General features: G+C 43.7%; 1 protein-coding gene across 4 annotated transcripts in view; it reads right to left on the reverse strand.

Moving 5' to 3' along the window:
- spen (spen family transcriptional repressor) overlaps positions 1-21,983 on the reverse strand; it is a 47,445-nt gene that overhangs the window by 23,044 nt on the left and 2,418 nt on the right. For 2 of the 4 annotated variants that reach the window (XM_004919899.4, XM_004919898.4), the window contains exons 2-3: positions 16,195-16,515; positions 12,776-13,246 (exon numbers count right to left, since the gene is read on the reverse strand). In XM_004919899.4, coding sequence (XP_004919956.2) covers positions 12,776-13,246; positions 16,195-16,515 — 792 coding nt within the window. The other 2 variants (XM_031905442.1, XM_004919900.4) reach the window with 2 other exon arrangements.

A 21,983-nucleotide genomic window follows, 5' to 3' on the forward strand; every position in this document is an offset into this window, starting at 1 on the left:
AACAGTACCTGTACTTGATCCCAACTAAGATATAATTACCCCTTATTGGGGCAGAACAGCCCTATTGGGTTTATTTCATGGTTAAATGATTCCCTTTTCTCTGTAATAATAAAACAGTACCTGTACTTGATCCCAACTAAGATATAATTACCCCTTATTGGGGGCAGAACAATCCTGGTTTAATTAGTTAAAATAATTTTTTTTTAGCAAACTTAAGGTAGGAGATCCGAATTACAGAATATACAGGAGGGCTTCCATCGTGATCTGCGCAAACCATACAAACCATGTCGGCACTGTGCCCTGGACCTAAAGGGGTAGATCACCTTCAAGTTAACTTTATTACGTTATAGACTGGCCAATTCTTTTTTTTTTTTTTTTTTTTTTTTTAAAGTTTGAATTACTTTCTTCTGACTCTTTGCAGCTTCCAAGTGGGGTCACTGACCCCGGCAGCCAAAAAAAACTATTGCTCCGGGAAGCTCCAATGTAATTGTTACTTTATTACTTATTTTTCTATTTAGGTCATATTCTATTTATCTTCCGGTAACTCATTTAAACCATTGCCTGGTTACTAGAGTAACTTGGACCTTAGCAACCAGACTGCTGCTGAAATCTCAAACTGGGTTTTCTCTACCCCAAAAAAAAAAAAAAAATCCTGCCGAGCTTTTTATTACTTCATAGGGAAAAAAACAACCCAACTCTTTGCCCGAAGCCACGTGTGGTTTTATTATCTGAAGGCTCGGGCATTCTTAAGTGTCCCTACTAAATTAAAGGCAAAGCAAACCTTTTATTTAAGCTCAGGTTTATATATATATATATATATATATATATATATATATATATATATATATATATATATATATATACACACACACACACACACGTGTGTGTGTGTGTGTGTGTGTGTGTGTGTGTGTGTGTATGCATATACATATAATATATAATGTTTCTTTACAGGTTGCCCCATATACATTAGGGCAACCCCCCGAGAGCCGGCATCTATGGCAGGGCTGAAGGAGAAGCTTGGGGCTGGCCCAGTCACAAACATGAGGGTAACCAATCACTTACGTTCGTGGAAACCACAAATACTCCTTTAGCCACCACTGACCTAATTGCACAGATGTGAGAAAATCCCACGTTTTCATGTGACCAGCCGGGCACTGTTTTGACCTCCATGTGTGGGAAAACCAGATATAAGCAAATATATGGAATAAGTGGTGCAGTCAGTAAATCAATAAATGGGTCTGGCCTAACCCTGCCCAGTGCTGGACTGCATAATGCACGCTAGGCAAAGGGCTAATTAAACACAATACAAGTCAGACATTTTTCCCATATTATAGTGGCACTAGAGGGTTAATCCAGTGAGCGAGTCTCTGTGGCACTCAGGGTTAATCCTGATAACAAGGGTGGCTGCAGGGATCTACCCTCCGACCTATTAAAAGAAATATCAAGAGCTCATAAGATGAGGGCATTCCAGTCCCTGCCCTGGTTTACATTACGATGACACGGCTGAACCGCAGCTCTCACAATAAGTAGTGCGTTTGGTTGGAAGTCGACAACATGGGCTCCCCCAGAGCCGAAGAGCACACATGTCAGGGCTAAGATTCCCTGTGAGAGTCAGATAAGAAGGGAAACCCCACATGTAAAACGAACCCGAGAGGTCTCAGTGGCTAACACTATGTAATCGGCTATGGTGGCAAGCCGGCCGGCCCACTCACGGGGCTTATCAGGCGCTCTCGGAGGTACAGACAGCTCCCAGTAATGTGAGAGAGTGCAAGTCACCCTATATGATAGGGAGCAGGACTTCCAATCTTTGTTTAAAGGAACAGTAAAACCAAAAAGTAAATTAACTATAATGTACTGCTGCCTGCACCGGTACAGCTGGGGTGTTTGCTACAGAAACCCTACTATAGTTTATATAAATACCCCGCTGTGTAGCCCCGGGGGCAGCCATTCCTGCACTGGTACAGCTGGGGTGTTTGCTACAGAAACCCTACTATAGTTTATATAAATACCCCGCTGTGTAGCCCCGGGGGCAGCCGTTCCTGCACTGGTACAGCTGGGGTGTTTGCTACAGAAACCCTACTATAGTTTATATAAATACCCCGCTGTGTAGCCCCGGGGGCAGCCATTCCTGCACTGGTACAGCTGGGGTGTTTGCTACAGAAACCCTACTATAGTTTATATAAATACCCCCGCTGTGTAGCCCCGGGGGCAGCCATTCCTGCACTGGTACAGCTGGGGTGTTTGCTACAGAAACCCTACTATAGTTTATATAAATACCCCGCTGTGTAGCCCCGGGGGCAGCCATTCCTGCACTGGTACAGCTGGGGTGTTTGCTACAGAAACCCTACTATAGTTTATATAAATACCCCGCTGTGTAGCCCCGGGGGCAGCCATTCCTGCACTGTTACAGCTGGGGTGTTTGCTACAGAAACCCTACTATAGTTTATATAAATACCCCGCTGTGTAGCCCCGGGGGCAGCCATTCCTGCACTGTTTACAGCTGGGGTGTTTGCTACAGAAACCCTACTATAGTTTATATAAATACCCCGCTGTGTAGCCCCGGGGGCAGCCATTCCTGCACTGGTACAGCTGGGGTGTTTGCTACAGAAACCCTACTATAGTTTATATAAATACCCCGCTGTGTAACCCCGGGGCAGCCGTTCCTGCACCGGTACAGCTGGGGTGGTTTGCTACAGAAACCCTACTATAGTTTATATAAATACCCCGCTGTGTAGCCCCGGGGGCAGCCATTCCTGCACTGGTACAGCTGGGGTGTTTGCTACAGAAACCCTACTATAGTTTATATAAATACCCCGCTGTGTAGCCCCGGGGGCAGCCGTTCCTGCACTGGTACAGCTGGGGTGTTTGCTACAGAAACCCTACTATAGTTTATATAAATACCCCGCTGTGTAGCCCCGGGGGCAGCCATTCCTGCACCGGTACAGCTGGGGTGTTTGCTACAGAAACCCTACTATAGTTTATATAAATACCCCGCTGTGTAGCCCCGGGGGCAGCCATTCCTGCACTGGTACAGCTGGGGTGTTTGCTACAGAAACCCTACTATAGTTTATATAAATACCCCGCTGGTGTAGCCCCGGGGGCAGCCGTTCCTGCACTGGTACAGCTGGGGTGTTTGCTACAGAAACCCTACTATAGTTTATATAAATACCCCGCTGTGTAGCCCCGGGGGCAGCCATTCCTGCACTGGTACAGCTTGGGTGTTTGCTACAGAAACCCTACTATAGTTTATATAAATACCCCGCTGTGTAGCCCCGGGGGCAGCCATTCCTGCACTGTTACAGCTGGGGTGTTTGCTACAGAAACCCTACTATAGTTTATATAAATACCCCGCTGTGTAGCCCCGGGGGCAGCCATTCCTGCACTGGTACAGCTGGGGTGTTTGCTACAGAAACCCTACTATAGTTTATATAAATACCCCGCTGTGTAGCCCCGGGGGCAGCCGTTCCTGCACTGGTGCAGCTGGGGTGTTTGCTACAGAAACCCTACTATAGTTTATATAAATACCCCGCTGTGTAGCCCCGGGGGCAGCCATTTCCACGCCTGCATTTAATCTGCCTATCCGCTGGCTTCTGCTGTGTCTGGCCAACCTGCCCGACTGCTTATCTATTGCCCAGTTGTTCATTTACAATGCCCTTGGGCACCCAAGCCCTATGCAGTTATAAGCAATGACGCTGCCTCTCCCTCCTTCCGTAATAAGATCTCTGGGAAATAAAATCTCCAGCTGAACCCTGACCCTCGGGCAGGTTTGGTACCGCACACTGTTATATGGCAACCTGCAAATCTAACGGATTAGCCCAACACAGGTCCCTGCAGGGAAAGAAAATAGTCGGTCGGGGGGGGGGAGAATACGCTGTGCTAGTACTGTTACTCACAGCATGGGGTAAGAAAGGGAAAGGGCCAGAAATAACCCCCTAAGTACCCCCTGAGGTGCCATTTCTACCCTATAATAAAACAGGATCAGTAACGGTACAATTAGCAGTGGGGGGGGGGGGGGACTGTTAGGCCATAGGCGCAGCAGAACTCAGAGCTGTGGAGTCAGAAGCATTCTGGGTACCTGGAGTCAGAGTTGGTGGTAAAGGTATAGAACCCCTTATCCAGAATGCTTGGGTCTCCATAGCTTAAGTCTACTAAAAAAAATAATAAAAGATTAAATAAACCCAATAGGGCTGTTCTGCCCCCAATAAGGGGTAATTATATCTTAGTTGGGATCAAGTACAGGTACTGTTTTATTATTACAGAGAAAAGGGAATCATTTAACCATTAAATAAACCCAATAGGGCTGTTCTGCCCCAATAAGGGGTAATTATATCTTAGTTGGGATCAAGTACAGGTACTGTTTTATTATTACTACAGAGAAAAGGGAATCATTTAACCATTAAATAAACCCAATAGGGCTGTTCTGCCCCAATAAGGGGTAATTATATCTTAGTTGGGATCAAGTACAGGTACTGTTTTATTATTACAGAGAAAAGGGAATCATTTAACCATTAAATAAACCCAATAGGGCTGTTCTGCCCCAATAAGGGGTAATTATATCTTAGTTGGGATCAAGTACAGGTACTGTTTTATTATTACAGAGAAAAGGGAATCATTTAACCATTAAATAAACCCAATAGGGCTGTTCTGCCCCAATAAGGGGTAATTATATCTTAGTTGGGATCAAGTACAGGTACTGTTTTATTATTACTACAGAGAAAAGGGAATCATTTAACCATTAAATAAACCCAATAGGGCTGTTCTGCCCCAATAAGGGGTAATTATATCTTAGTTGGGATCAAGTACAGGTACTGTTTTATTATTACTACAGAGAAAAGGGAATCATTTAACCATTAAATAAACCCAATAGGGCTGTTCTGCCCCAATAAGGGGTAATTATATCTTAGTTGGGATCAAGTACAGGTACTGTTTTATTATTACAGAGAAAAGGGAATCATTTAACCATTAAATAAACCCAATAGGGCTGTTCTGCCCCCAATAAGGGGTAATTATATCTTAGTTGGGATCAAGTACAGGTACTGTTTTATTATTACAGAGAAAAGGGAATCATTTAACCATTAAATAAACCCAATAGGGCTGTTCTGCCCCCAATAAGGGGTAATTATATCTTAGTTGGGATCAAGTACAGGTACTGTTTTATTATTACAGAGAAAAGGGAATCATTTAACCATTAAATAAACCCAATAGGGCTGTTCTGCCCCAATAAGGGGTAATTATATCTTAGTTGGGATCAAGTACAGGTACTGTTTTATTATTACAGAGAAAAGGGAATCATTTAACCATTAAATAAACCCAATAGGGCTGTTCTGCCCCAATAAGGGGTAATTATATCTTAGTTGGGATCAAGTACAGGTACTGTTTTATTATTACTACAGAGAAAAGGGAATCATTTAACCATTAAATAAACCCAATAGGGCTGTTCTGCCCCAATAAGGGGTAATTATATCTTAGTTGGGATCAAGTACAGGTACTGTTTTATTATTACAGAGAAAAGGGAATCATTTAACCATTAAATAAACCCAATAGGGCTGTTCTGCCCCAATAAGGGGTAATTATATCTTAGTTGGGATCAAGTACAGGTACTGTTTTATTATTACAGAGAAAAGGGAATCATTTAACCATTAAATAAACCCAATAGGGCTGTTCTGCCCCAATAAGGGGTAATTATACCTTAGTTGGGATCAAGTACAGGTAGTGTTTACAGGACTTATGTATGGACTCCCCAGCCCTGGCAGAACTAGAGGCCTAATGTGTAGAACATCCCACAACTGGCTCTCTCTATGACTCTCTGATGTGCATGGGAACTATCTTTAGTTCTTTTAAACCCCAGCGACCTCGACACAGGATATATTTTTAGATTAAATCAGTGTGGAAAGGACAGCAACAGGGGTGACTTCTGGAACGGAATATAATGCCTTTTGCATTTAAAGGAAAACTAAACCCCAAGAACGAATACTTAACCAACAGTTTAAATTATTTTAAGTGACCTATTAAAGAATCTGGAATATATTATACATTATATATATATATATATATATATTACACACACACATATATGTGTATGTATCAGTAAATATTGCCTTTTACATCCTTTCCCTTGAGCCGCCATTTAGTGATGGGCTGTGTGCTCCCTCAGAGATCAGCTGACAGGAAGTGATGCAGCTCTAACTGTAACAGGAAGTAGTGTGGGAGCAAAAGGCAGAACTCTGCCCATTCATTGGCTGATGGGGCCTAGCATGTATGTGTGCCTTGGCTTGTTTGTGTGCACTGTGACTCCTATGATCCCAGGGGGGGGGCTTAATTCTTTCTATTTAGTATTACCCATTGGCACATACTACTAAATAAGTATATTTATATAAAAATGGTTTATTTAGCAGGGTTTTACCTATGAGCTGTTTATGCAATATATTTTTATAGAGACCTACATTGTTTGGGGGTATAGTTTCCCATTAATAAAAAAAACTCTATGTATCTGGGAGGATACCCCTTATCCAGCCACACACACGTATATAAAGGGAAAGTTCTCAGCAGGACGGCGGTGGCTGCTCGCAGCTTGGGAAGCAGAGAGAAGCCGAGGAGCCTCGCAGCTCCCTTCCCACAGTGCCTTGCAACACATCCGGGTGAATGGGGAGGCAGTTCGCACGTTAGAAGAAGTGTGCACGAGCGCCCTCCCCCACCCGGCGGGGCAGGGAGGAGGAAGTGCACGGAGAGGCCTTGGGAGGTGGCACTTAGCCAAGGGAAACTGGATTATTCCAGTCCAGACTGGATGCAGACATACAAACAAGGAGTCCCTTAGCATTCGGCAGGACGTGGGCCTGGCATTGGGCGCCCAACACTAGAGAGGCCCATTCCCACGCACGCGTGACACATGAGAGTGCAGCGGGGGGGGCGCATACGGCTGGCCTTTGTATTTATAGTTCAAAGAGAAAGAGTTGTGCGAAAGCCACAAAGGCGCGGATCCGACACACACACACACACCGGGGGCTGTTCTTAGAGTAAGGCACGTGATTCGAAGGAAAAAGATCAGAAAAAATGAGTTTCTCCTTTAGTCACCGACGCGGTTTGGTTTCGCTGCTTTCTCTGCACGCTTTCGGATTGGCTGCTTAAGGGCTAAAATAATGCTAAATAGCGGGAGGGGGGGGGAGATGCAATAGAGAAGCTCCCTGCGGCCCCCCCGGACTCTCCCCCATTCACTCTGTATCACCGTCTGTCCTGCCGGCGGATTGGCTGAGCCCCAGTGCTACATTGTAACTACTCCCCCGGATACATAATATTATTATTATCTACCCTTTATAAGGGACACATAGAGCCCAATGCAGGGCAGACTGGGGCCAGAGCTGCGCATACGGCAGCGCCACTCCCCGGCTATACAATGGCTGCCGCTGCTAAACACTGACATTAAAGGGTAAGTGCCACGTACAGTCTGGGAACCTTCCAGCCTACATTATTATCTGTGGGATTACATCAGCCGTATGTTTAGTGGGGAGCTCTAAGCACTTATTCCCCACGCTCAGCCCTTGCTCTACCCGCCTGTGCAATAAAGGAATGGGGGCGGGGGGGGCTGATTTACTACAGCCTGCCCCCATAGCGCCCTCACCCTTACCTGGCCATCACTAATGACACAGGGGGCTGTAGTTTGAGGACTAACTATAGTCCAGCCCCCCCCCCCCCCCCCCCCCCCCCAACAGTCTGAGGTACGTGAACTGACCCCCTGTACAAAAAGTTTGAGGACCCCTGCACTAAGGAAAAATCTCTTTGGACCCCCTCGATAAACCCATTTATCTAGCGGGGCTGCTATATAGTTTGTCTTAGCTGGGACACCCAGAACCCCCTGTCCTTGGCACTAGGTAATCATTTATATGCCCTCAGCGTTTTATCTTTTCTTTTATATGAGGTTTTTCTGTAATAAAACTGGGGGCCATAAACTACCCAATTAATGTTTCCCAACTCCCTCCTCCTTAGGGTTGGTCATACGATCAGGTTTGGGCACACAATAAGCTGTTCCCCCATACTGTACTGTCTAAGGGAAACACTATGGCACCTCCTACCCATATGTATAAATACAAATATACAGAGAAGGAATGTTCTGGGCACACAATAAGCTGTACCCCCATACTGTACTGTCTAAGGGAAACACTATGGCACCCCCTACCCATATGTATAAATACAAATATACAGAGAAGGAATGTTCTGGGCACACAATAAGCTGTACCCCCATACTGTACTGTCTAAGGGAAACACTATGGCACCCCCTACCCATATGTATAAATACAAATATACAGAGAAGGAATGTTCTGGGCACACAATAAGCTGTACCCCCATACTGTACTGTCTAAGGGAAACACTATGGCACCCCCTACCCATATGTATAAATACAAATATACAGAGAAGGAATGTTCTGGGCACACAATAAGCTGTACCCCCATACTGTACTGTCTAAGGGAAACACTATGGCACCCCCTACCCATATGTATAAATACAAATATACAGAGAAGGAATGTTCTGGGCACACAATAAGCTGTACCCCCATACTGTACTGTCTAAGGGAAACACTATGGCACCCCCTACCCATATGTATAAATACAAATATACAGAGAAGGAATGTTTCATTATGTGCTGGGGGTTGCTGTTACATCCAGAGGGAGCTATATGGATTTAAGGGTATGACAATCTTAATAAACTTCTTTCACAAACCATGGGAGATTATCACCCTTTGGTTGTTTCGCCACCACCATAAATGTAGGTATATTGTCTTTAAAGATGTGATTACATGGGTGTGGTTTAAAAACTGGAAGTGGTCAACACTGGCTTCCATTATTCCACCATGTAGGCCAGAAAAATTCTGCCACTTGGTACAACAGAAGTTGGACTACATGCTTTAAAAGGAGAATGAAAGTCACTATGGCATTTTACTGCCAATGGATTAGCCACATTAGTGCCACCTAGAACCCTATATTTATCCTGCAGAAGCTTTACCATTCCTGAATAAACAGCCCTAGAAGCTCCCTCAGTTTGTTTACGATAGCAGCTGCCATTTTAGCTTGGTCTCTGTAGCATAGATCACACATTCTGATGGGAGGGGGAGTGAATCCTTATGGGAGAGAGCTGTGGAGACTCTGGGAATGAAGGATATTTCTGAGAGATGCAGTCAGATACAGAAGTACATGTATACACAAATGAAGACATCCTGTTTCTTTTGATAGAGGACTCTTCTGTTTATGGCTGTATTTGTACCTTTCTTTCTCCTTTAAACTTGCGTCGTTGTGTCTGTGCCACTTTGGGACATTTTCTTCTATTACACTTGCTCCCTACTGGGTTTATCTGCCCTCTCTGGCCCAGTGGGCAGCCAGTGCGCTACATGTGACGCATGTATGAAATTACAGCAGGGTTAACACCAAGGACATAAATGACTGGCAAGGTCAGTGGAAATGAAAGAGTTTTGTGTTACAGCTGACTGCAGCGATTTGTCGGTATGTGGAACATAACTCAGAATGAGAATATGCGCTTCCCTGACACATGCCTTTAAAAGGTCATTTGAATAAAAGACGGCGGCACGGGCTGCTCATTCCCTGCAGGATCATACATTTCAATGGAACCTTATGATTCACAGCCTTTCACAGAGCTCTGTTGTTTTTCCAGGCCTCTCTGAAAGCTCAGCAGGTCGGGTTTCGAGCACTGGATCCCATACAGATACCCGTTACAGGCCGGCGCTGCTTAAAGATGCCAGACCCGGCTCTGATTTCATGATGCCCACCCAGCTGACAGTTAGTATAACTCCTACTGCCCATACATGCAAGAACTGGCAGCTTTCCCATGCCAAGAAAGGGCAGCTTTAATGTAACGAACAAAAGCTAGAAGATGTGAATGTAGTACAGGTATAGGACCCATTATTCAGAATGCTCGGGACCAAGGGTATTCCGGATAAGGGGTCTTTTTTTCGTTTGGATAAAAATCAATACAACATTAAACTCAATAGGACTGCTCTGCCCCCAATAAGGGGTAATTATATCTTAGTTGGGATCAAGTACAGGTACTGTTTTATTATTACAGAGAAAAGGGAATCATTTAACCATTAAATAAACCCAATAGGGCTGTTCTGCCCCAATAAGGGGTAATTATATCTTAGTTGGGATCAAGTACAGGTACTGTTTTATTATTACAGAGAAAAGGGAATCATTTACCCATTAAATAAACCCAATAGGGCTGTTCTGCCCCCAATAAGGGGTAATTATATCTTAGTTGGGATCAAGTACAGGTACTGTTTTATTATTACAGAGAAAAGGGAATCATTTAACCATGAAATAAACCCAATAGGGCTGTTCTGCCCCCAATAAGGGGTAATTATATCTTAGTTGGGATCAGTTACAAGGTACTGTTTTATTACTATAGTGAAAATGGAAATCAGTTTTAAAATTCTGAATTTTTTTTTATTAAAATGGAGTCTAGGGATGACCGGCTTCCGTAATTCAGAGCTTTCTGTATAACAGGTTTCCGGATAAGGGATCCCATACCTGTATTGCTATAGTGAGAGTCAAACAAAGGTATTACCTGACCGACTGACTTAAGGTGGCCATACACGGCCCGATTGTAGCCGCCGATATCAGTCCCTTAGACTGATCTGGCAGCTTATCGGCCCATGTAGGGGCACAAACGACAGGCCTGCCCGACTGACTTCTGGCCTGAAATCGGCCAGATATTGATCGGGCAGGTTAAAAAATTTAGTCAGATCGGGGACTGCATTGGCTTGTTGATGCGGTCCCCAAACAGATTGCTTCTATTACCAGCGTTCTAATTCGATCGCTTGGCCCTAGGGCCAAACGACCGAATTAGCCTGAATTCACCAGATATCACCCTCCCATAGGTGGGGATATCGGAAGAGGATCCGCTCGCTTGGCGGAAAGGCAAAGTCACTTGGGGGTGACTAAAATCGCCTATCTTTTACCCCGGGCTTGTGCCTCTGCTCGGAGAGAACAGCACCAGCCCGGGGTAGCTGCAGCGCTTCCTCCTTCCTACTCGCGCAGCATGCCGAACTTTAACAAAGAAGTCGGCTTTTCACTCCAATGTGCATGCGCCGGTCCTGGGAATTTGCCGGCAAAACGAAGCAGGAAGCGCTCGCTACAGGTACCCCGGGCTGGTGCTGTTTTCTCCTAACAGGGGCACCAGCCCGGGGTACAAGGTAGGAGATTAAAGTCACTTGGGGGTGCCTAACATTTTGACCTTTCCTTGTCCTTTAAGGTGTATGGCCACCTTAAGTACCCGCTATTCATAGTGCAAAGATAACGGCCCAGCTGCACAACATCCACGTACTTAATAATCAATTTTATATAATAACTGTAAGCCTTATGGTTATAAAATCAATGAGGTTACCTAACCAGCTTACTTTCTGCATTATGCAATACAGACTGCTGGTGAATATCCTCTGGTTTCTTCCCCAAAAGGAACACAGGGAACAGACACACACAGGCCTTTCCATACAGAGGGGGTATGACTTATGTTGGAACCATCCCTACCGGTCTCTTGCTACAACAGTTTAAGTGAACAAAATATATTTTAGCAGTTTTATCAGAGATTATTATTATATTCCAACCTTTACACAAGCATTGTCTCACTGATTAAGGGGGTCAATTTTGTGCCCAAGTACCTCCAAGGTCCATCCCTCCCCACCCAAACCCCCTGTTTGTCCAGCAGCTGCTTCTATAAATTATGCACGACAGCAAACAGTATTTTGATGGCACCGAGGCTGCACAATGGTTGTGAATAATATATGCCCCCATTAGGGATTCTGTACACCCAAAATTGTATCACTAACTGCCAACAAATGATCTGGGAAGTAGAATAAAAGAAGTGTGCAAACACTGCTCTCTTTAGACAAGATCACATCTCTACAATGTTAAAAAGCCTCTATGAACCCAAGTAGACGGCACACAACAATTTGAGCAACAAATATTCTGGTAGATAAGCTGAATGAACTCGACCAGTTACAGCACTGTACCCAATAGCTCAGAAAGGGAAAAACTAATATTTATAGACCTCTTGGTTAGGTATGGAGCCAGGGAATTCTGGGGTACACCACACATCTGCCAAGTAAATCTGAGCTCTTTGAACCCACATCCTCAGCAGTTAAATCATGTTTAGAATCAGTTTCTATCAAATGCCGTACCCTTCAGACTGCCCTTCACTGGCACCCAACAACACAATGTGGGGTGCCTTCTGAGACACTGGGCAAAGCAATGATCCCACTAAATGGCTACGTTCTAATCCATCGATATATTTTTACCACAACGTGCATTACACTAGTATTACACACTAACGCAGAACAGCAGCATCCCCTAAAGAGGAATGTCTTATTAAACAGTTTGCAGAACACGGAGATGGAATTGGACTCCTAAGGTTCAGACTATTTAAGTGCAAAATGTAGAGTGTCTAGCAAACTTAGAAACATGGGAAATGATAAACAAGTTACATTGATACTGTGAGTTGTGATGGTGACGAGTGAACAAACGAAACATCTCAGGACTCTCACAAGAAATTCTGCAAGTTAGGTCAGAGACTCTTCATTTTTTAGAAAGCGGGTTCCAAAACCCCTTTCTCTTCCTATTGCGATTACTCTGCCGACTCACTGACCTACCAGGCAGGGGAGATAAGGAGGGAAGAGGTTGTCCAGCTTTCCGCAGGATGTATGATACTGAGCCATCGGCCCAACACAAGTGTAATCCATGGATTAACAGTGGTTCTGTGACACTGTCAGACCTACCTGTCACTACTGGTACTACTGCTGCTGCTGAGAGAGTCACTACTAGAGGATCTACTCCGGGATCCGCTGCCGCTGGGAGATCTGGTTGGCCTTGACGCTTGGCTAGCCAACCTTTGAGGGGACTGGTTCCTAGACTGGGATGAATGGGGTGACCGGCTCCTGCTGTGCTGGTAATTCCGTTCAGCCCGTCTCCCTCGTACCTCCCGTGAAAGTTCGCTTCTGAAAATATCCCGGTGCACAACACTGGGTAATGTAAACTGCTCTCGAGCCCTAGTTTCATAGCGGGTATCGTGAGTGTCAAATCGGGTAGGGCTTCGCCTAGAGTTATAGTATATCCCATGCTGTAAGGTCCGTTCCCGCGCTTCTCTATAGTAATCCTGATCGTAATGCCGTGTCCGATCAAATCCTGTCCCGCGCTCATGGTGTCCATAGGCACTGTGTTCATAAGATCGCTCCCTAGTTTCAGAAGCCCTGCACAGAGAAAGGGGAAGATTGTTTAAGTTGCTAGAAATGGAAATATTTCATTATACAGAGTTCATGCAAACAAACATTCCTACCACTGCCGTCTATGAAATAATAAAATAAATAAATAACCAGAAGGTTACAAGCCTGAAACTGCATATATGTTCACTAGCATGACTATTGGTTCATAGGCTATTCCTGGAAATTGTTCACTGTGAATAAAGAAAACCTTTGTACTTTCGCTCAGCGCTGAGAAAGAAAAAGTTTTGGAAAAAGTGAATAAGTTGTGGTTACAGCGGCTTAACAAAATTTCTAGAAAGATAAGAAAATACCTTTTTATCTATACATAGGGTTGATTTAAGCAATAACTAGGATAATTACTGAAGACTGCAATGGACAAACATAAATGCATGCTTGGAAACTCAATGGCCAGCTCTAAGCCAATCAGCTGCATGTGTGTGTGGATGGATGAACCCCAATGATCCGATTGCTTGCATCACTGCAGACATGTAGCTGGACCGGTTCTGGATTAGTTGTTGACAGGGACCAACAGTAAACCTGTAGTAGGCTATTAATCATCTTACCTATACGCATTGTCATTGGGGACTGCCGTTTGTAATCCCACAATGCATCTACCTCGACTATCTTCAGATTTACAGCTAAGTATGAACTATCAGGCTTAAGAAGGCCATACACGCAGCGATTTGCGATCTTTCCCACCCAGATCGTCCCCATCCACCACAGACGTTCAAGGGCTGAATCGTCAGATATGGGGGTAGAAACAACAGGAATTCTACCCCCTTCTGCCGATTCAGCCCTGAATGTAGGTTTTGCTCAGCCGCCTTCAATGATGCCCGATCAAAATCTTTTAACTTGACCGATATCCGCAGCTTTTTGCGATCTCTGTTGCCTGGTCGAGCCGCCATACACACGCGAATATCGTATGAAACGAGGTTTTGTATGATCGTATTGGTGCGTGTATGGCCAGCTTTACCCTTAACAGTAGCAGTGGAGGTTGAGTTTGTGTATGTAGGGAGGCATTAACATAGTTTTACATTAAAGTGCAATACAAATACAAAAAAGCTGGTTGAGGGTTCAGTCACTTGCTGGAAATTGTCCTGCGTTCATTATACTACAAGGCTTGGTGCTTTGTATAGTATATCAGTGTATTAAGGTGCTATAGGAAACACAATATGGCTCTTTGTTAACATTGTCTCAATCATTGCTTCCCATCTGAGCTCTGTCTGTCTTCTGAAGTTGATTCCTTTATTTTTTTGCAGGTTAAAAAAAAAAAAAATTAAAAAAAATGCTGCTTCACATGGTGTGGAAAAGGTAGTCTTCAGTAATTATCCCCTCTTTGCCCACGCCTAGACGTCGTGATTAATTATATGTTTTTATTTATGCATATTGTTTAGAATTAATAATAAACTCGATATAATTTTCTAGAGTGTCTATACAGACAGGAAAAGTCTCTACTAATGACACTTTAACGGTGAAGAATGAGAAAGGCATTAAGGATAAAGTCAGAGGCAAGATTTCCGGCTATACACACACCAATACAATCGCTATCATTTATTAATTGCTATATAGTAAAGGAGCAGAGGAGAAAGCAGAGAGGTACTGGAGGTACTAACAAAAGCTGTTTAATGCATACATATATCTATTCATTCTACTGGGGTTAGTGGAAATAAAGGGTGACGTGGGTTAGGATAGGGGCTAATATATATAGGGCAGCACATACCAACCTTTTCCAAGTGAGGAAACACGACCTACAATCCCAATTAAATCTAGGGAGTGATTTGAGAACATAACTTCCCCAATTTGGTCCCTTTACATGGGTAATCCACCTTCTCAATGAGGCAAAATGGCAAAGGGTTTCAAAATGATAGTTTTGATGAAAAAAAAAAAAAAAAATTCTTAGTGAGAAGACCAAAAAGAAAAAAAAAAAGCCAAAATAAACCAATCCAGAGGTGTTCCGGAAAAAAAACATATGTAAAAAAATATCCATCCCCCATTTCATATTAATCCACTGTGGATTTTGGAACAGTTTTTTTTTTTTTTCTAAGTCATTTCCCATTAGCAGCTGGTTAAAAAAAAAAAAAAGGTCTTCAAAGGATCCACTGTTACATAGTCTAATTAAACCATTCCTTAACTTGGGATAGGTTGTAGAGATCCAGGCCAATTATTTTCCACACCAAGGAGCCGAATATTTACCCAAAAATACCAGTTTAAAGAAAAATGAACTGTTCTTATTGACTTGTTTGTGAGGATACCATCGCAGCAGCAGTCCAGTGAATGTCTAGAGTCCAACCAATGATACATATCCCAGGGAAGAGAGTTCCACATACAGCCCTTTGGGTATATACTGGATACACAAGCCATGTGATATAGATCCATTTGTGCAAATCCACTTCAGCCTTCCGCCTTCACTTGTACATTCCATATTCTTTTGGGCGCCCAATCCACATTGCCGCTTGCCTGAAGCACATAAGAAAAGTCTGTTTCCCCATCAATCCATTCCCAACACTAACGTCGCTGCCATAATCCTACAATTCTGCCTGCTGTAGACACTATAGAATGTAGCTTTTATAGCACTCCGCCAATAGTTTAAGCTCGGGGTGTCGAATCCTTGTAACTCCACGGATAAATCCAGAGCGGCGGTACCATCCACAGACCGGGAGAAGCAGTAAGGATCATTCCAGAACGCAGTCGAAGCCAACGCCATACTTCCAGTGGGACTGAAGGTTACAGAGTACACATCCAGCCAGCTGCACCATCAATCCTTAGCAGATCCGCAAGAACCCAGCCATTAGAATAAGAATTGTTTCCGAACCCATGAGGAAGCAAACAGATCTCCCAAACATTTTAAATCCATCTGGGGGCCCCTACGTGAGTTTTGTTTTTTTCCTCATAATAATAAAAACAAAATACCTGCCTAGAGAAACCTTACAACTTACCCATCGAGTCTCCGTTCATAACGTCCTTCCCGTGCATGTATGGATTGTGGAGGGCCGTAAGTGGGCCCTCCAGTACTTCCTCTGAACCCAGAAACCTCTCTACTACGAGACGTTATGGAAACTGTATCATCCAAAACTCGAGCAGCACCCGGAATGGTGCCTGGTTCATTGTAATCCGTTCGAAGGTCTCTGTCTCCCATTTTATTAACGGCATTGTGCGCCTTCTGTGCACTTTTGATATCCACAAAATCCACAAATGCGGCCACGCCACCGTCAGATCCCCTCTTGGGCAAAATTTTGACACTTTCGACACGTCCATATCTATAAAAGGCAAAGAGAAAAAAAAAAAAAAAAGGGTGGGGGGAAGTCAATGTTATGGTTACATTATGCAATAAAGTTATATTTAGGGCAAAGATTAACACTGGCACAGAACCATCAGGAAATAAAAATACACAATGGCTGCTGCAATGAGAGATACAATACCCAACAAGCAGGGCTTAAATACCATCAATAGATCCAACACTCAAAACACTTCGATCCCTGCAGCCCTCAGAGTAGCTTAGATCACCCACAGTCATAATTAGAGGCCACACTTATTGGTCATATTGATACAGATACAAGTTAGACATGCTGACTCAGTGGGAGGCACAAGGGAGGACATTTACACAGCTAAATACAATATATTACACAATATATGCCAGAATTCTGTGAATCACTGGTAGGAGCAAGCTAGCAGAACTGTAAGTCTACACACACTGCACTAAACATAACGTAATATCATATCCAGATGTAGCACAAAGCTCTTTGTCTTTAATGTTTCAGAAAGGGAGGGATCACTTTCTCTGGATTGTGCCACAAACACATATGGAAGTCATTTCAGGCCACTTGTAATTTTGGTAACAAAAAGGAAAAATAAAAGAACAAAAGAAAAAAAATTCAGAGACTGCCAGTTTGTACTTCTGCAGCGTCCAAGGCTGTAGCACCCAAAGGAGAAATGCTCCCTAAGCTCTTACGGCTAATATTTCTTTGGTTTCTCCCATATTATATTTCTACATTTAAACAGAAACCGAGAAAAATATATTTAAAACAAAGCATTTCTAAACCACAAATGGTCAGTAGAATATTAGTCAATTAATTATCATGCCCTATGATTGGTACAGTGACGGCACGGGCCACCCATAAAAATTATGGGACCTTGAGGGTGGGTGAGACCAGGGTTGCTTAAGTGGACTACTTGCTCCCCAATTTTGGCTTGTTTAAATGTGGTGCTTGGGTGTCCCCATAATTAGCATCCGAGGCCTCGGATAAAAGACCGTATGGCTTTTAATCCTCAGAGAAACAGTAGATAAAGCGGACGCTCTGCCCGTATTCAGTGCCTCTCCGTAACTTTCATTTGTGTTGAATTTAATTTGTGGCAACACAATCTTAACGTTGTATCTCAATTATGCGGCAGGAAGCCACAATTTAGAAAATTAAAAAAAAAAAAAAAAAGGATTTAAATGGTGTTTGTGGTTATAGGGGGTGAAGCAAGAAGAACGTTTTTATGGCAACGTCCTCCTAAGGAAATGAACTAGTACTTGCAAAAAGGGAAACTGTTTCAATGAACACAAAGATGCATTTTCCCCACCCTCTCTCATTCTAGATCAGCAGTTCCCAACCTGTGGGTTACGACCCCTTTCACAGGGGTCGCCTAAGACCATCGGAAAACACATATTTCCGATGGTCTTAGGAATCATTTTATGGTTGGGGGTCACCACAACATGATGAACTGTATTAAAGGGTTGTGGCATTAGGAAGGTTGAGAAGCACTGTTCTAGATCATGTTATAGCCCAAGCAGAAGGAGAGCCGTTAAACAATAAATATCAGGCCAATGAACCAAAACCTATAATAATTAGCATTACTCTAATGTCCCTAACACTTCAGGACAACACAATAATCTCCGGATAACGGAAGAGGTTACAATTAAGGGGATACTAATTTCAGGAGTAGAAGTGCTTACTCTTGTATAAACAATAAATAATATTGTGTAAATGAGTGTAGCTGAGGGGGGCGGTGCACAACTTAAAAACTAGTGCCAATAGGAAAGCATGGGAGAATCCATTTTTGGGTACTTGCGACTATTTCTATTTCCTGTTTGACAAAAAGAAGGCCCCCTGCTCTTTAGAGCTGGATATACACAGGATCAGACCCTTTATCTATATTTACTACACGGCTGCGTGGGGTGGGGTGGCTGTGGCCGATTTAATGAGTTGAGTGAAAGGGATAGGGGTTAGCCAAGGCAAATGAAGTTGACTTGAAATAGCAGGGACACTTTGAACGCTGGTTATTAAAACTAAATAGTATTGTAATAAAAGCGCCTATGATGGGATGATAAAATCTCCAAACAAATACTCTATTATTGTCCCACTGGGCAAGCGTTATTTTACTGAATTACTGTAAAGCAACACCAAAACAACAGTAGGGCTTATTCCCAGTCAGTCCAAGTGGTGAAATTTATCAGCTGCTCCAAGCAAATAAGGCACTTGTGCCACATAAGGGCTCTCTGTAAATTCCACCCCCAATCCCAATACCCATATAACCACCAAATACACTAGTCTCTTTACAAAGTGCCAAACCATAAGGAACACTACAGCAGTGGGATTAATGGAGCTACATGTGTGGGGGCACCAATAAATAACATAAAGAGCGCAATTTAAGATAGAGAAGCAAATCCAATCTTAACCACAAACAGCACCTTCCTTAGGGAACAGATAAGATGGGATATGGGTGCCCCAACAAACCTTGAAAAGGAGATTTATAGGTGTAAGGGAGCCACAGGGGGATTTGCCGAGTGTGAGAAAGGAAACTGGTGTGAACCCGAGTGCTGGTTCCCCACATACCGTACTTGGTACCTGGTATTTGCCATTAGTTTTCCCTGAACAGCTTTCTATAGAGACACAGCAATGAAAACGCAGCATGAATTCCCAGAATGACTGCGTATGTATACAAGCAGTAAAACATAAGCAAAAGTGTAGGAAAACTATTAAAAATGACCTAATATACATTCATTACACCTTTTCACTGGCTTTACAGCTATCTGCAAATATAACTGCTAATAAAAGCAGCTTCTACCTTTTACTATTCCCCTGTAACACTGCCCCAGTAGTCTGCTCTCCTCTGGCCAAGACTCCAGTTCCCACAATGCCTTGCATGTTCTGCAATGAACACACCTTGACAAAGTCTGCAGGGCAGTGTGGGAATTGGAGTCTTGGCTGAGACAATGTATCAGGAAACAGAGAAGAGATTATTAAGGGACAGACAAACTGCTGCTGAATTAATGTACATGGGGAAAATGACTTGGGTAGCCTAATTCGTAATGTAGCAAGTACTAGGCTGTGATTGTTTGACAGATATACAACAAAACCTTAATTTTACACCATTTTCTATTGACCCACCAATATATAACGCATAACGCATTTCATGGTTTTTGGAATTTTACACCGCTTTTATCTGGCCCCCTGAAAAAATGTACTGAATATACAAGCAAGTTTTTTTTCTATTTAACGGCAGAGCACCCCTCACAAAAACCCAATTCCTCCTCAATAATATACTGCCAGGCTGTCAAAAGCCCTCACTGAATATACACAGCCGTATTATCAAAACATCCTCCAGAAATATCTGCAGCTTTCGCCTGCGTGGATATAAAATCTACTCCAAACAAATGAAGGCAGAGGTTTCCAGACTATTTGGGCTGAAGCCAGCCGCCGTGTCTGTCCAGTCTTTGAGAAGAGCCCCCCCCCCTCCCCAGAGCTCCCAATACAGGGTTACAGATATATGAATACATGATGTTGAATTGTCACTTAAAAACAACAAAATATCTATATTTCTGGCTGTACTACATTGCCCAGTGTGTGTGTATATTCGGGGCACTTAGCACGGGTACCATACACTCATTACAATTTATACTGGGTACGAAATAAAGGGGGGTTTTATTGTGCTGCTGTCGGAGACAAAACAAATATTTCAACCGAATTCTACTGTTTCAATCTTAGCAGGGACGATATAGTTTAATTGCTAAATATTTAGTTAGAGAATCACCTGATCCGTCATGTCGTTTAGAGCCAACATAATTACCAGTGAGGATGAGAGCAGTGCGAAGACCTGCATTACCAGTTAAAAGGTAAATGTTCCCAAGAGTAATTAAACTGAATATTTGCCCTTTTTTTCCCATTCCGGAGAGTATTCTCAGACCCCTGCAGCAATCTCAGCCCAATTCAAATGTAAAGAGAGACACACACAGCCCACGGCCGCTGTTACCAGACAATACAATCGCTTCACACCCCTATTACACAAAAGGCTGTTTAACCGTTTAGCACTTTCTAAACAAAAATCATTTTACAATTAAAACAGAGCCCATTAAAAAAAATATAAATGAACCAAACCAGCCTTTTTAATGGTTTATAACGCAATCACACTCAGTAAGCCGACTGCTATCTCACACTATCAGGGGGATGGGTGGGAACCAGCAACAAAAATTTACTCAAAAACAGTTTTTTTTTGTTTTTTTTTGAATGGGGGTGCAGCTTTTTTTGAACACAAACTCAAGGCATTTAGGTTAGTGAGCTGCTTGGGAGAAAGCACTGAGTTGTTGACTATTCAGGAAGCCATCGAGCCGAGGGGACCATAAACAATAGCAGCAGCGGCTATTTATATCCAGCCCCATATTTATATAGGGCACAAAAGGAAAAATAAACAGCATTTTTGCATGTGAATCCCTGCCTCGTGAAGCATCTCTTGGCAACATCACCGTGGAAACTTGAGCAGGGTATTTAGAGCAGTTTTCGGTTGCCGGGAGAGCATAGCAACACCAGAGCTTTATTTGCCAGCCTTATCTCCTGATCAGCCAAACGCTGACGGGGCCCTAAACACACATAAAGGCACTGTGGCCCCTGGCAGGGCTCTGTGCATGCTTCCCCTTCATGTTCGCAGGGGCTGGGCGCCATTTTAAGGAGATCCCTTCCAGCAAGCCCTGCAATGTGAGAGCCCGGGCGGCCGTGGGGGGGGAGGGGAGATGACTGCAGGCGAGCGCACGGATCGGCCCTGGGAATTAGCCATACAAGGACACTTCACAAAACCAGTTGTACCGCTTAATGCAATCTGCAAATTAATCTGGGACGGTTAACCCCTTCCCAGCCTGGGGACGGCTGCACCTTTATAATTATTCTACATGGGCTGGAAAAGCATAAAGCCTCTGCCGAAGGTATTTATTATCCCTGGCCAAGCCAAGCTGCCCCGGGTTCCCACAATACCTCTAAAGACTCTAAAGAGAAGCCACCCCCACCTTGAGAAAAGGGTGGGAGAGAAGAGGGTGGGGGAGGGGTGCTTAATAATTCACCAGCCCAGGAGCCAAACAATACTACATAGTGCCCCAGCAGCGGCAAGCAAACTGGCTGATCGGGCTCCTGGTTCCCAGGGAGATTAGCCACTACAGGTGTAGGGTGCCCATGGGCAAGTGATGGGAGCTTTAGGTGCAAACTAACCAAGCACCAGTCGGATCAAGGGTAATACTGAGGGGCCATGAGAAAATCTGCTGCCACAATCTCACACTCCCCCAGTTCCCATCACAGGGAGAAGCTGTTCTATCTGCCCCCACTGACATGAACAAACACAGCCTATACGGCCCTATGCCCCCAGCCAGAGTAACACAATCCAACTACACACATACAGCAGAAATAAGCACAACCTGCCTCTCAACAAATACATACGGCCATGCTGGGACCCACACTCGAGTAACCCACACACACAGCCA

The sequence above is a fragment of the Xenopus tropicalis genome, chromosome 7 (genome assembly GCF_000004195.4).
Source record: "Xenopus tropicalis strain Nigerian chromosome 7, UCB_Xtro_10.0, whole genome shotgun sequence".
Lineage (NCBI taxonomy): Eukaryota > Metazoa > Chordata > Amphibia > Anura > Pipidae > Xenopus > Xenopus tropicalis.